Here is a 16,958-nt window from a genome sequence, read left to right on the forward strand (position 1 = left end):
TGCTGTTCACCACGACCAGCCAACCAAGCAAACGGTATGGGCAAGAAGTTTATCATCTCAAATCTCAATAACAACGGGTGTTTATCCGGCGACTGCAATGCACGGAAGAAGGGACATATCTTGATCTACAAGCGTTGCCCTTATACCGTATCACTCTAAATACATCAATGGCAAGTGTTACGTGAGAAGCGAAGCAAAAAACTGATGGTAAGATTGACCTTGTATTTTAGCAATGGCGACACCTAATTTTGTTGTGATTACAAGAAGACCTAGTCTAGAAATAACTCATCATCTGCTGATGAAAAACGAACAAGAGATAACTTAACTTACACTTGTACTTGTTTTGTTGGGCATTGAATTTCCATCCTTTCTACTTAATTAGCTCTATTCTCCAGCTTTGAAGATGTCGAACAATTGCTTCGCTTGGGAGAAAATGAAAGGCAGATAGATGGTGTATGGTCAACATCTTTGATAAACACTTCTAATCCTATTACTGCAACATCAATCTAACACTAGATCTATGAAATAGAAGCACCTACCTATCACAGTAATAAACAACGATCACTTCATATTAAATTTAGGCATGCCCCAGCAGCCTATGGGAGTAGCGAAGTGAACTGCAAAAGCTGAGGTCGAGGAAAGGGAAATAGCTGTGTGTGATTTAGGCATATTAAATTTAGGCATGCCCCAGCAGCCTATCCCGTATGGTCGAGGAAAGGGAAATAAAAAGGATGATTGTCTGAACAGTACTAGCTGTGTGTGATTGCAAGGTTGAAGATACGCAAGGAAGAAATGTGCATTCGTTACACAGACAAAATTCATAGAATCTGAAGTGTGTATATGAGCACCAACCTCTCATCATGCATAAATTAAGTGTGTATATGAACACCAATCCTGCTTATCCTTCTTCAAAAGTTAATTTTATTTTAATTCTTGTTTCTTCATTGTACTCGATCGCAATTAAGAACGATGAAGTCTTTTCTATTAAAAAAAGAAAAAGGAAACGAAAAGAAAAAGGAGAAGGAAGAGGTCAGGACATTCTTTTGTATTTTTTTTATCAACAGTCAATAGAATGCACAGTAGCGAAGCCTTCAACAAGAAATAGGTTTACCAAGTAAATTCATAGCATTGCACAGAGTGCCACCAGTGGCAATTTAATCGTCAACCACCAAAGCACGTTCACCCGATTTGACTGCTCCACCTATATCTCAAGACAATCTCTTCCATGTTCTAGAATATACTCTGCCGAAATAACTGTCTTTAACTGGGTTTTTTTTTTTGTTAAATTTTGTTGTTGTTTTCATTCTTTAATAAAGTTATGTTTAGTTTTATTTATTTATTTTTTATAGGTTTATAAAGTTTCATGACCTGAATAGTAGATTTGAACTCGACTTAATCTGAATTAATCTAAATTGTATTAATATTTTAAAAATATATTATCTTAATATTTTTTAATCAAACTATATTTTTATCGATCGTTTATATTATTTTTTAATATATCAAGTCAATTAATTTATAATCTTTCTATAATTAAAATTAACAATACTTAGAATTTGTTTTATATATATAAAAAATAATCTTACCTACAACATAGCGCTCGCTATTAATAACATAGTTAAATCTAAATGATTTGGCGCGACAACATTTCTTTGGGCCTGGGCATGAGCCTGGCATGGCATGCAATATTAGCAAAAGTTTTGGATCCCACTTGGGCCATCCAGGCTTATAACGAGAAAAGTTTTTCTAGCTAATCTTATTTTTTATTTTTGCTTTTGATTAGTATAAATCAAACCAGATTTCGAAGTGAAACATAAAAGATAGTGGACTTGGTTATAATTCATCCCATGTAATTTATTAAAAAAAAAAATCAATCAATCACTATAGTAACAGAAATAATAAAATAGTCCCAGTATTGATCATGCTTACTTTATTAATATTTTGTTAAAAAATTCTTTATTTTTCATCAAGTTTTTTCTATTTTAATTAGCTCAAAGATAGTGCACAGATTGTGGAAGAAGTATGGACCCATCAGTTTGTCCGTTTGTGGAAAAAATTGTGTTGGGCCATAGGATTGGTGACTGGTGTTGCCATTTTCATATCTCTTTTAAACTATGAAGTTGATTCATTTTCCAAGTCGAAGCAGCAACATTAAACAATTTGCATAAAGCATAAGATATATAACTAAATTAGTGTCAATAGGCAATTAAAGATTTTTAATCAAAAGAGACTCTCCAAGCATTTTATGCTGGATCGGGCCATGTGTTAGGTGAGGTCTGATCTGACGAGGTTGAGCTCCTGGAAAACAAATACTATGCACTATGCAGGCAGGAGTTAAACAATCAAAATAAGTCTCAAAAGATGAATCTTCATAGTAAATTTCAGTGGGCATATGATAAAACTCCTGGTTCAATGAGTCTTTTTTTTGAAGTGAAAGATATTTGAAAAGCAAACTAGAAAAATTCAGTCGTGCATGAAACAAATAAGCCTTTATTAGAAAATCTTAAAGAGCATGTATACAACTAGACATGAAATCCATTGATGAAGAAGAAGCATATAGTCTAGGAGTAACTAATCGGGAGTCTTGATGGAGTGACAGGATCTTTTTTGAAGGAAACACATGGAGCAGAAGAAGAACCTTATATAGCTTGCAGGTGCACGAGCAATTCCAGCTTGGAAAATACTGTTGTCCTACGGTTTGATTTTGTTGTTAAATATGAAGCATCATGTTGGGAGATTGAAATGCAATTTTGGAGTGATTGTGTTCCCCTTCATAAGCCACAACTAACATGGTAGGATCCTCCAGGCTCCTTTCTACATGTTTTCTTGCAGGGCATCCCCTCTTGCTGCTGCATTTATAGTAGCTCCTTTGAAACCAAAGAACGAATTAAAGAGATGTTAATAAGCAATATTACTGGTATAGGTAGCTTTACTCTTAGATGGACAAGTTAGTGTCGAAAGCTTGTGTTCGGTAATGAAGATTACAAAAACCAAATTGCAAATGTACCAAGTAGGTGTAATCATATGAATATTGACTACAAGTACGGTTTTTGAATGGGACATTGACTTGGGGGAGAAAAGAAGAAAACAATAATAATTTATCTCAAAGCTTCATAAATCACACAGATGTTAAGCTTGAGCAGGATGATGAGTTGGGCCGGTGTGTCCTGTTTGATTCTATATTGTGTTTTATTGGGTAGACGAATGCAGAGAAAGAACGAATTTGAAGTTCTACACAACTAAATCAAGTTACTTTCAGTTGCTATATATCAAGGAGAGGAAATAAAATAAAGCTTGCCTCTCCCAGCAACAAAAGAGATTTGACAGGAGACAATGTCAGGACTCAGGATGAAACATACCTGGGATATGGAGATCCTTTTATTGGCTTCTGTCCATATTTTCTCCAGGAGTGATCATCGGGAGGTATGTCAGCTAGTTTAGTGCTTAAAGCAGGAACCTTAATAATTTTCTTGATCCTCGATTTCCTATAGATAATAAATGAAAGATGGGATTAAAAGCAAGAAATTAACATAAAATCATCCAGCAGATATGGAGTTGGTCGAGGCAACCGAAATTACAGCTATCATGTCATTATTAAAACCAAGATTTCGTCAACTACAGATGGAAATAATTTGAGTCTTGAAAAATATTAAAGTAAAAAAAATACAGCAAAAGACGATATCATAGGCATCAATCAGCAAGACAAGTTAAAGCCTGCAAAAGAATCTCTCCCGATATCACAATCGAAAAGTTTCCTCAGGGTTAAGTAAAATAAATTCGAGTCAAATCAGAAGAAACAAATTAGGTATGACTTGCCTTCGCTTTGAGCAGTGACATCCACCGGTTGAGGCAAGGCATTTAGCACTAGTCTCTTCACTCTTGCTCTTGGAAAATATGGAGGAGTCATCTTGAGAAGGTAGACCTTCTGATGATGAATGATGAATTATCCTGCCACTTCCATCCGAATTTAAAAAATATGCGCTTGTCTGTAAGGGAGAATGGTTCAACCCCATGATCAAATTATTTTTGACATCAACGTTGTCTTTAGACTTCTTCTGTTTTTCCCTGTACAAGTTGAGAGTATTGACATGGGTCAAAGAAGTAGTTGACAGAATACTCTGAAGAGGGAATAGCTGCCTATTGGGTTGAGAAAAGTTGTGGTCAGAACTTTTAGACACAGAGTTGGGACTATCCATCAGTTCAACTGGGTTTATGTCATGGGCATATGGCAAGGGACCTTTCCTGATCCTCTTACAATCTGACTGCGCTGAATCGTCAAGGATTCTAACTAAATTTCTGAATTCATTAACTGCATCTTGAGCAATCAGGCTTACTTCCTGGATGCTTCTTTTCTGATTTTTATCAGAAATACAGCTAAACAGATTATGAGCATGTCTGAAACTACTTTGAGCAACCTCATGAATTTTGAAATCCCATCTTGGAGTCATTGAAACACAAACAGCTGAAGCTTCCTTCGTATTCAGTCTGGAGTTTACACGCTACGCTGAAAACCTAGTATCGGAACTACCTGATAAAAGGCCTTGTCTAGGTTTAGATAGTGAGAGTCAAAACACCATGAATGACGAGATAAGCCACGATCTTAATAGACAAACTATATTTTTCTAATAGCAGGTGAACCGAAAGCAATTAACTGAGCAAACTGTTCAAAACCAAGCAATGAAGATACCTTCTTCTTCTTCTTCTTCTCTCTCTCTCTCTCTCTCTCTCTCTGTTTTTTATGGACGCAACTGATATGCAAAACGATAGCTTGGATTACGGAATCCGTCTAATCAATAAATAAGTTCGAAAAAATAGAGACAAAGGGAAGAAAGATCAGGAAGATTTTTTTAAAAGAAGAAGAAGAAGAAGAAGAAGAAGAAGAAGAAAACGTTGGAGTAGAAACAAAGGTGACTGTCATTGCGTTCTCAAGTGGCTTTGTGCCGGCTTTATGTATCATTTAGTAATGTTGATAAAATAATGCTGCAAAACTCCGTAAAAATCATTGAAAAGACAAATTTCTCATCAGTTACAGCCACTGGTGATGCTTCTTCACTCCAAATCCCAACTCTAGCATCACATCCATGACGTTGAAGTTATTAATTAATGTGATCAGGATATTCACACAGATTAATCAAGAACCTGCAAGTTTTCAGGATGAAACATCTTATTACATGAGAATAATACAAATGAAAAACAATCAAATATGTAATTAATATGCTTTCTTATTTTTTTTCTTGGTGAATAACAAACATATAATGTTTATCCCTGTATTTTTTTAATATTTTTCACTTGTCATTTTCTTAAAGAGTTAGCATATCCACGTTCAATTATGAAGATGCTTTGAATAAATATACGTGCGCCGTGTGTGTGTGTGTGTGTATTGTCTATGGCAATAAAAAAAGATTTATGAATGCGTTTTAATGATATTGTACCACGAAGAGCTATTAATTTTATTTATTTAATTATATAACAATAAAATTATTTTTTTAAGAAAAATAATAATTTAAATTTAATCAAAGCAAAATATATAATTTTCTAGTATAATTCTTTCTGTTTTACTAATATATTCTTTAACAAAAAAAAACATTTTTGGGCTATGTTGTTAATTCAATAAAAAATAAAAGAAATAGAATAAAAAATAAACGATTTAAATAAGGATAAAAGAGACATATTTTTAATTAAAACCCCTTCATGCTTCTTTTTTTATATTTTTTAGCAGAAAAAAATATTTTTTTTAAGTAATAGCTTATAAAAACTATAAAAGCAAGCTTTAATAATAAAATAAAAGGAATTATATTTTGATAATTTTGACGTCAATATATTAAAAAAATAAGAATAACATATTGTTGGTGCACTGATATGAAAAAAATTTTGAAATATATTTTTAATTAATTATATGATAATATAAAATACATTCATAATAAAGACAACAAATAAAATTAGGGAGAGAAATATTTTTTTTCAAAACCTTCTTTTTTGATTCATGTAATATTTTTTTTGTTTAGAAAACTATAATGATTAAACATTTTTTTCATTAATTATTCATGATCATAAACTTAGAAAAAATCTGCATAGGTTAACATATAAAAATTAACAAAATAATTGCTCACAATATGAAATAAATGTCAAATTGAATGGCATCTAATGAAATGATATCTTAAATATACTTTAATTTATTTTACTATAATGAGTTTTGATTAAAATTCAGAAGAGAAATAATAATAAAAATTAATTACAAAGGGCTTAAAAAAAGCGATTATTAATATTATAAAAATAGTATAATCTTATTTAAAAAAATTTAAATTTGAATGGTATTTAATAGAATAGTATACTACATATAATTTTAATTATTTTATTTCAATACTCTTAATTAAGATTTTAATAAATAAATAAATAAGGACTTTATAAAAGAGTCTAGAAATCTGGGTTTGAATGGCCAACTCTTAGCCCAAAATAAAAAGGGTAGGTGATTATGCGTAGACGTGTAAGACACATTTCTAGCCTTTTTTATGTTTAATTTCTTTTAAAAAAACAAAAAACAAAGAAGATGACTTATCATATTGGTTAAATTTAAGCTACCTCAGATGATCAAAAAGTCAAGGTTTAACTTCTAGTATAAAAAAAATTCATTTTCAACCATGTTTTTTGCACCTAATAAAAACGCCCAAAACCTTAATAAACTCATTTCTAACATTAAATTAGGCTTTAATATGTTAAAAAATAAATAATTAATTCGAATAGAAAATATCTCCAAGCTTGATTTACCCTTCTCGGGAAGATGAATGATAAAAAAAAACACTTGACACGATTCTTATCAAATGAAACATATTAATATAAATATTGAGTTTTTTAATTTTAAAACATGATCAATCGATCACTATCTCTTTTTTTCGTGTTTTTTCAATAGCTTTCACTCTCCTTTCTCAAATTTAAAGACTAGAACATGAATAAAATGAATTTTTAAACCAAATCTTAAAATTCTAAAACTACCAGGATAAAAAAGAAGTTAGTGAAGAATATATAGACTAAAACTATTTTTTAATGCGAATCTGAAAAAGATCATTTTTTTTTATTGTTAGTTTGATTCTTTTTATTTATTATTATGTCGTACAAATTCAAACTATATTTTATTAAACCAGCTTCCAATCGAAGTATGAAACTAATCAAAACTTTAAATTTTCAAGAATATGCAAAGAAAAGAAACAACTTCCAAAACACATATAAGACATAATCAAAGAAATTCGATACACACACACACCGTGAAGCTGTAAAGTGAAACCATCGCTATGCTTTTTTATAAATAAAACAAAAATCATTCCTCTGGATATGTGGGTTGCGGGACAGGCACAAAGGGATTCAAATATTTAGGTGAATTTTTTTGGCTGTATGTGGCCTTGTTCCACTTGCCCACGATTCTAATCCACTAAACAGCCAGCCAGCCATTGCAATGGCAGTCACTTTCATTCAAGAACTTGGACCACTAGGTAGCATATATCCTTTTTGGGTTCATCATTGAAGCATGCTTCTTCCCAAAGGATGGCTTTTAGTGGCTTCATCTTCACTCCTCCTATTAATTAGTGCAGTTTTTATTTCCTGTCGCAATAAAGAATCCATATCAGAATAAGCACATCTTTCACAGAAATCTTACCTACAATGTGCTATCAGGCAGCAATGGCCTTGGATATCAACAATCACCCCATCATTGCTGATAGTACTCGAAGGGATACTCCATCAAGTTCTCAGTCAAAAGATCGTATGGTTGGAAACAACTGTGCTCCCTAACGATATTGGCATCCATTCAAACTGATTTGTTGTGTTGCTTTTCTATGTCCAATCAATTAAATAACAAGCTTTGGCCTTACTTGTGCAGTTGCCTAGTTGCTGCCTCCTGAACTGGCAAGTGATGTCATAGCATTGATACTTGCATTTTGCCAGCTAAAAATCAATCTCTTACCATGAGTGTTTTGTTAATTATGTTAGAGTTTATGATTTCTTTGATTCAAATTTTGTCAAAATTATGTGTCATGATTAATTCGCATTATTGATAAATTAAAATTGGATATTGTTATGTTTTTAGCAGCAAGTATAGGATTACTATGCTTTTATAATGGTAATATTATCCAAGTCAATAATTGTATAACTTATAATGGAGAAAGTAACAAGTTTTTGACTACAAGATTAGACATGTCACTTAACTAAAGAGATTTACATGTGATTGAATTAGATAGATTTTAGGAGAATTAAAGTTAACAATACTTGGAGGATGAAATATGAGATGTGTCCAATTTCTTATATTGGTGTACCTATTTCTAGTAATGACAATATAAATTCAATGTTTGGGCTAATCACAAAAAAATAAGCTGTAAATTTCAGAGCTCTATATAAATAATAGACCACAATAAAAAAAATCACTTAATATAGAGTTCACTTAGTAGGAGAATCAATTGGTATGAATTAGATTTTTCTTATAATATTTATTAAATATCTTATTTATATATTATAGATTACAATGATAGTTTTTTTATACATATTAGATGTATTGTTTGATACGGGAATCTTAGAAAACTACTGTTATACTCCATGAAAGAGTTGATGAGATGAGACGTGTCATGACCAACACTACATTTTTTTTTTGTGTTGTGATGGACTTCAAGAACTTAAGGAGATTGAACATCTTGGAATGACATTAACGGTTGATGAAATCATTTTCGTGAACAAGAATATTTAATTGGGGAGGCAGGCGATTTAGATCTATCCATGAGTTGAGACGATTTTAATACATATATGTCCATGATTTATAATAATTTTTAGATGTAGTTAAATGATACACTTGAATTTATAAGAATTAATCTTGTTTAATTATTCATGAATTTAGTTGAAATTAAATTAAGTGAAATGTCACGTGAATTGAATTATGAATTGTTGAGTTGATTGATAGAGTTAAGAGGCTAGAGAAATTGTGTCTGTAAATTTTTTAAATTTGAATTTTATATAATAATATATTTGATTTTACAAACTGTGTTATTCTTCTAATTAAACTTTTAACTGTATTATATCAACAATATTTTATTGTTACAGTACTACTTTGAAAAGAAGAAGAAATCCTCAGCCTACAGATCACCAGATCCAATATGACTAATGACATTTGAGCTCATGACATTTGAGCCTGCTTCTCTAACGAGACCTTGACAGGTGTGTAACTTGACATGCCACTTACGCCAATGTGTTAATATATATATATATATATATATATATATATATATATATATATATTAACTGTTAAAATCCAGCAAAATGAACTGCGGAGCCATCTTGTTGTAAAATTTACAACAAGTTTGTTCGCAAGCATATGCCTTGGTCTAGCAGCCATAGCAAGACATTTGCTATGACCTTTTCATGGCTGCAAGTTGGGCCGGTGCAACTTTTACTCCAAGAAAATCCAGCTAGGACAAGACCAGATGTTTGCTGGTAACAGCAGCCGGAAAGTTGGGCTGGATGTTTTCACACCCCATAGCATGCCCAGGATTGGTAACAATAAGGTATAATTCAACTACAATAAATCATTGATTGAATTATCAAGATGACCGCTGTTACAGTCCCCGATCGCATGCCCCGCTTCTCAAAGTAAATTGTCTGGGAGAAAATGTTTTTGCGGGGGGTACCAGCATGGAATCCATATAGTGCACGAGCCATGAAAGTGCAGAAGCTAATCATTATAAATGTGGCAATTACTGCACTGCTCAAAATGGAACAACTTCTAAAATTCGATGTCATTCATCGAAAAGGGCGTGTTAACATATACAACAGCAGTAGCCTTACCGAGGAGCAAACTTTTCTGTCAGCAACTTCTTTTGCCATCAGTAAAGAAGCAAAATATCAACTTTCTCACTTAGTGCCATCATCAAGGGAAACAAACACGAAAAAGTGATAGATAGAGAGAAGCATTGAAGGTGCCAAAGATAGGTGTGGTGAAGGAAAATATTGCCCTAAGAATGGAACAAAATATGAAGACCAACCATCCATTTGAAGTAACGCGTTCTGTTTCTAAAGCTAGGAAATGAGATGGAACTATATGTGCTGCTATATATGCAAAGATGCTCTGTAGATCTAGAACGGATGTGATTAGATATCAGGCTGTTAATGACTTCTACTTGAACCTCGATGAACAATTTCTCCGTCCAGCATAATTGAGTCTTGACCGTCTACTTCTCAACGGTGGAGACCAGTTCTCTCCATTTCTTGCCATCTTGCCGCTGATTTTGCGGTATTCTCTTGATCTTAGAACTCCCTCAATAATGTTTATATCTTCATGAATTTCATGTCTTGAAAGAGATGCCAGAGCAGGCAGTATCTCCTTCTGGAAATCTTTCATTCTCCTTCCCCGTCTCAACTTTGAGCCAAAATCTTTTGTCTCCACATCATTTACTTCATATGGCTTTGATGTCACGGAATTTTCATCCACACTGCTCTCCGTTAGATCCACAACTATTAATTCAAACGAATCACAAGTATACTGGGGCTCCACTCTAGTCTCATTTCTGATTTCTTTGGCAGAAGAATCTTGATAGGAAACTGAATTCTCCAAAGACAAATTTATAAGTGATTCAGCTGCTCTTTTCATCAAACCATCCACTTCAGCTGATTCTTCTTTCTTGTGGTAGCATTCATTTTTCAAATCACAACTGTTGGAAGTTCTTAGGTCATTCTCATCTGATGAGGCATCAGCAACTTGTGCCCCTAAGTGGCTTTTCAAATCAGTGTTCACATCACCAGACACATTGCCACATTGCGCTGTCTTTCCACTGTTTGAATCATTATCATAAATGCCAGACTTGCATGAAACAGGAGATTGATTTCCATGTCTATCATTTTGAGACTGATATACACATGAAAAGACAGCGTCTTCCACTTGGCTCTTCTCAGAGGTCATTTCTATAGCAGCTAAACGCATTTGATTTAAATCATGTAGAAGACCATTTGCAAGTTTCGCCTTCAGCACAACATTATCATTCTTATGGTCACCACTGCAGCTGCCAATGTCTACAAAAATGTCTACTGGGGAGCTGGCCATGGGCTCTGGCCCTGTAAGGTTCACTACCCTACTGCTTATTCCATTATGCTCAGAACTTCTAGTCCAAACATTTGCGCTCCTAGTTGTGCTGTTTAAATCTACTTGAGCAGCATGAAGGATATCAGAAATTTCATTTGAGCAGCCATTGACTCGTTTCTCCCAAGAAGTGGTTGGGCAAGTTTCTTCCTGCACGCTCCCAATAACTACTGCAGATACACCTGCTGAGCTGGCCGGTGAAGGATAGGCCAATAGAGGATCATTTGAGAAACATGACGGGTCATCGAGGTAAACTTTGTTGAGGTCCAAATCAGCTTTTAGATGTGAAGTGGACTGTTGAATTTTGGTGGAAAGATTATTAAACAGGATATCATCATGTAACTCCATAATTCCTGCTTGCAAGAACAATAAGAGGAGCTAAATATGATGGTGGCTAACCATATACCTAAATTGCACAAGATCAAAATCCTGAAACACACATTCATGGATAAAAAATACTATATCAACTTCCAAGTAGTGATTATCAGTACCTTCATTCGAAGAGGTCTGCTCTCGGCAGCATTCACTATGTTCTTGAAAAGAGCTGCTTTCTGCAATCTCAACAGATGGATCTTTCTTTGCTCTAGTTGAGAAGATTAAATTGGAGAAGGCAGAAACTAGTGACTTGTGCTTGCCTGGGGAATAAGTTTCTGGAGCAGCACCGCCAACAGAAGGTGTGCATTTTGCATGATCATCTGATATCATCTCATCTGATTCCAAATCAATCACAGAACAGTACTGATGAGTTTTCTTATCAAACCAAGCCCTCAATGCACCTTCTGTTCTTCTATAGTCAACTCCAGTGGTCAGGGAAAGCTTCAACTCCTCAGTACCTGAAGAGTAATTAGAAGAGAGAGGATGCTTAAAGTCTATGGGTTCTCTTAAGCGATGATTCCAAGCATGTCCTATGCTTGGGAGATCCTCCTCGACATGGCTGATGAATTCATCAGCACAGAGCTGAAGATCAAGAGGCCTCTGCTTAAGCCTATAATATGCATCTTGGCACCCATCTAACAACTCCTCGCTTGTGGAAGGTGTTGAGAACACCTGAAAGACAAGATCCTTACATTAGCACAACGAAAAGCGTGTATGATGATTGTTTTAAAGCTATCTAGTGAAGTTTTCCATGGAAAGATATAATACATGATACGCCAGTTGTTGATGATTCAACAACCACTTGTCTTTTCTGAAGGACCAAAAAGCCTCAATCTAACCAAATTAAAGCAGGAAGCCATTGAAAGGAATTAAGAGTAAGTCTCTACTAACTGAATTGCCAACATTTTTGTCATTGCTATAGGTTGGACTTTCATATGGCATGCCGTAGAAGACTTGAGCTTGTGCCACAAAAACACGAGAAAAAGAGCCTAAAAACCATGATTGAAAAAAAAAAACCTCCTCTCCTACTTTAAGGATCACTTTTAAGAGCAAGCTCATAGTTGGAGGTTTCATTTACCTTGGAAAATGAGGAAATTCCTGTTTCTTTCACCAGCGGTTCAACTCTTGTAGGATTTGTAAAAGGTGGTAAAAATGATTGCACATTTGCATCCCATGAATTGTATGCACCACACCCCTTACAACCAAGATTCTTCATTAGTGACTTCTGTGTCCTATATAACTGATGGAGTTCATGGACCTAAAGAAATACAAGTAAAATGAAGATAAGAGTATTGTGGCAAAACCATGGTTTTGCAAACACGTAAACTTCTATGTTTCATGCCATCAACCATGACCTTATGATTCACCCATAAGATAAACCATATTAAAAAAGTGTAACCCAAAATCTCAGAGCTCAGCTTAGTTTTAGTATGACCGAGTAGTTCAAGCTACATATGACAGAAGTGACCCAACATTCTGACCAAACTCAAAGGAATCATATGATATCAGATTTAGCTCAAAACATATTATGATGCATGTTGAATGTTGAGGTCAAACCTGAGTCCTAAATATAACCTCCTGCTTGAGAATTGTCTTCTTTATAACTTCTTTAAATGAATCTGTGTATAGCTGTACAGAGTTCAGATCTAAATCTCCTTGCATCAACATCTCCTTGCTAGGATTGAACAAGTCCATCGCATCACATCACGAATCGTACCCTAAGCTGCATTTTGTGAACATTTGTCTCCAAAATCTATATTCCATCCAGTAAATTCCAAATAAAATTTCTAGTTGTGAGATGGGCAGCACCGATAAGAACCAAGAAACCACCCATTCACCATCCCTACATTTTCAAAAGAATTGCTAGTTATAAGATGCCCAGAATCAACCAATGAACCGGCAACTCTATGACAGTCTAAGCGGCACCAATGAAATAAGCTTTCCCCTGCTTAAAGCACTAGCAAAATCGTATGAATACTAAGCAGCACTAATCATGCACATGAAAAACAAACTCCAGAGAAGCTATTTACACGTCAAATGAGAAATGAAGTACATATCAACAGCATGACGACAACCGAAATCATCACCAGAGCCGTTTACATCCTTGCAGGGTCACGAACTCTGTTTTCAGCGCCCAGATGTAACAGTACCACCAACAATTATGCATGTCCCACACAATGCAAAATATGATCTGACTCGCTCTATAGTTAACTCTTCCAGCACTATTCGGTAGCAGAAAAAGTTCAATGCATAGAAGCCAATGCATACATGGACATGAAATTTGGCCAATAAGAACCCAGATATGGCTTAACAAAGGACACAAATTCCATGAACACTTGGACAACGATGCTTTCTCAAATTTCCCATTCACCAAGCCAGCCCCAAATGGTTCCCAAAGACCTCCAGCCACAAAAGAAAGTAGCCTCATTTTTTCAAGCCGCAAGAAATGACTCTGATGCCTTCATAGCCAATCAAAATTTTAAGCCTTTATACGATGAGACTCATGTACACTACAAACTAAGCCAGTTCTCCAAAAAAAAAAAAACCGCAACCAAACTAAGCCCTGATAATTTGCATTAATGACATGGGATTTGCATATTAACAACGGAAATGGAAATAACTTCGCTAATGATTCACGAACCAAGTAGAAGCTCAATATGTATTCTTTGGCATGTAAAGTTTATATCTTGCAAACATTTTGGCACGAGTTATACAAGGACATTCAACGGATCAAAACTCCACTTCATATCCAGCCCATACACAATAAAACACTGTTATGGTAACCCTCCTCAAAAAAAAAAAACCAAAACAATACACAACAAAAACATGTTATCAACAACAATGAAACTCAAATCCCAAAATGATGTAAGAAAAGAAAAAAAGAGAAGGAAAAGAGAGTACCATGAAGCAAAGAACCCATAATCTTCAACTTCTTCTTTAGAAACCCACATGGCAAAGAAAAGAATGTAAAAACCATACAAAACCCATCATGAAAGACAAGTAAAAAAGAGAGGGAATCAGATCAAAGAGAACCCAATGAGAGAGATAAATTATTTTCTCTCTCTCACTGAATATAACGAGAGAAGGAGTGAGAGACTAGAATTGAGCTACTAATATAGTTAACAGTGAGGGTTGTGTAGCTGTAGTATCCTTTCTTTTTATGGTTTCACTTTCTGTCTCTTTCTTTCTTTGCTTTCTCTGTTTTGTGATTCCATCTCTCTCTCTCTCTCTCTCTCTCTCTCTCTCTCTCTCAATTTTAATTATAATTACATTTATCTTTTAAAATATTTTTTATATTAAAATAATATTTCTTTTATTTTTTAAATTATTTCTAAAATTTACATATCAAAATAATTTAAAATATATAAAAAATTAATTTTTAACAAAAAAAAATTTAAAACTTTTTAAAAACACGAGTTAGTACATGTTTTTGAACACTTTTAAAAATATAACTGTAATGAAATTATAATTCAATTTTACTAATAATTTATTATAATTTTTATCTTTATAAAAATATTAAATTACATGGTTAAATTTAATTATATTATTTAAAATATTTATAAAATAAAATTGAATTAACAATTTTAATTATTTTATCCTTAGCTTGTATACTATGGGGCTAGAAAATATTATTTATTTATATTTTATATTATGAAAGATAGGTTTAGTTGTCTTTTCAACGCTTTTGAAAGAACATACCCCCTAATAAAGAAACTAATTCTTTATTAAAAAAATCAGTGAAAAGGACAAATAACAATTTTCTTTTGTATTTATTTACACAGGAGGTATTGTCTTCTTCAAGAAATTGGCAGTTCACTGCACACAAAACCGTCAAGCTAGATGATAATGATAAATAATAGCCTCGTTAAAATTAACACTGGAAATGCTACAGGGAATAAAAGCGGACAGTTTTCATTACACAAACCCTGTATCCAACCGAACATGAGCAGTATAAACATGATATGACATTTTCGAGCATAAGCAAAATTATTCCCCTTAAAGCCGATATCCAAGCAATCCTCTCTTTAAAACGCAAGCAGGGTCGATTAAAGCAAATTAATGTCTCCTGCTAAGGTCCAAGGCTCCTGAAAACCAGTTGAAAACTTATGGAGACGAGTCCATAATCTATCCCTGAAAGCAGAAATAGGACTAGCATAGCAGAACCATTGCAGCCCAGCATGATCCACCACTGACAGAAGTTAAACCACGAAAATGAATGTGATGTACAGAGACATGAATCATCTGAGAATTCCATAAAGAATATTATTAAACTACTTGAAATCTTGATTCATTCTTCTTGACTTCAAGATTCTTTCTAAGTCTTATCTTGGTTGCAACTCAATATTCATATGCTTCTATTAATATAAATTCGTTCCTCTCAATATACAAAAATGTTGTCTGTGCAACGTGATTTATTGGGAGTTTAAAAAAGAAAATAAACCTTCTATTTTCTTAATAAAAAATTGGATAGGCAAATATGCTCTATGAGCATTAAATGATCAATCTTCATCCAACATACATTGGACAAACTTATTTTAAATCTTATGGCATTTTGAAATATTTAATTATATTATTGAAAATACTAGATATTAAGCAAAAAAAAAGATATTTTTTTTAAAAATAATTATGAGACATTGAATTTGATATTAATGCGGAATCCAATGACGAACAAATCTACTGATGGGCCTTGTAGAAATTTAATATCTTCAAACTCATAACAGATGCTAGCAGAAAATTCATTATGCACTGTCAATTTGCTGGTTTATGGACAGATATGAACCCTACTCTTATGAATGACGCGGGGTGCTGGTTATAACCTAAGAACAATTGTGTAGGGTCCTATATATGTCCCATGCATGTTCTCGACTCGATCAAATGTTACTTTAACAGGTTGTACATGATTACTGGGATGCCTGAATTGTCTCGATCTTTTGATTATTGTACAATCAAGTGTTGTTTTATGCTGTGTTTTTTCCGTTTTGGTGTGTTTATGAGAAAAAAATATTTTAAAAAATAATTACTGCTATATTTTTATATACTATCTTTAAAATTATACATACATTATTATCCAATGGTTTATTAAAGATTTCAAGCAACAGTGAAGTAAAATTATTCAATTCGTTACAGAGAATCCTAGTAGCATTGACCGACCTTTCTCCTTTCTCTGTTTTTTTTTTTCCTCTGTTGCTTCTTTTCTTTTCTTTTTCTTCTCTGGGGACAAAGCATTGACTAACTTACAACTACTATTGTCGTGGAGCATAGAGTGAGGATCAATATAATAATTTTTTGCGCGCATATCAACCTCCCAAACACAATCCTTTTCATAAAAACGACCGATACTTACCAGAGAAAGAGACGTTCTGGGCCACCGAACTTGGCGTTGTGACAATGACTTGTCAAAGGATGTTACGTGCCGGTTCGGTTTCAGAGCTTCAGTCGGTCCGTGGTTATGTCAGAAGTAACCAAATTTGTTACCTCT

General features: G+C 33.7%; 2 protein-coding genes across 5 annotated transcripts; both read right to left on the bottom strand.

Annotated features, from left to right (window-relative positions):
* Nucleotides 1-2,467: 2,467 nt before the first annotated feature.
* On the bottom strand, nucleotides 2,468-5,173 carry LOC133701197 (probable WRKY transcription factor 17). The gene is made up of 3 exons (XM_062125031.1): nucleotides 3,814-5,173; nucleotides 3,357-3,482; nucleotides 2,468-2,864 (listed from the first exon to the last, which is right to left on the bottom strand). The coding sequence occupies exons 1-3, from the start codon at nucleotides 4,443-4,445 to the stop codon at nucleotides 2,708-2,710; spliced, it is 915 nt and encodes a 304-aa protein (XP_061981015.1). The 5' UTR covers nucleotides 4,446-5,173; the 3' UTR covers nucleotides 2,468-2,707.
* A 4,570-nt stretch (nucleotides 5,174-9,743) lies between these two features.
* LOC133702420 (uncharacterized) lies at nucleotides 9,744-14,631 on the bottom strand. Of its 4 annotated transcripts, none has more exons than XM_062126772.1 (5): nucleotides 14,381-14,631; nucleotides 13,037-13,322; nucleotides 12,558-12,737; nucleotides 11,596-12,151; nucleotides 9,744-11,460 (listed from the first exon to the last, which is right to left on the bottom strand). In XM_062126772.1, exons 2-5 carry the CDS (start codon nucleotides 13,172-13,174, stop codon nucleotides 10,145-10,147), a joined length of 2,190 nt encoding a protein of 729 aa, XP_061982756.1. In that variant the 5' UTR covers nucleotides 13,175-13,322; nucleotides 14,381-14,631; the 3' UTR covers nucleotides 9,744-10,144. The 4 variants fall into 4 exon arrangements, with proteins under 4 accessions (XP_061982756.1, XP_061982757.1, XP_061982759.1 ...); XM_062126773.1 differs by lacking the exon at nucleotides 14,381-14,631 and adding an exon at nucleotides 14,121-14,352; XM_062126775.1 differs by lacking the exon at nucleotides 13,037-13,322 and having other exon boundaries at nucleotides 14,381-14,630.
* Between the last annotated feature and the right edge of the window lie 2,327 nt (nucleotides 14,632-16,958).

This window comes from Populus nigra, chromosome 8 (assembly GCF_951802175.1).
Source record: "Populus nigra chromosome 8, ddPopNigr1.1, whole genome shotgun sequence".
NCBI lineage: Eukaryota > Viridiplantae > Streptophyta > Magnoliopsida > Malpighiales > Salicaceae > Populus > Populus nigra.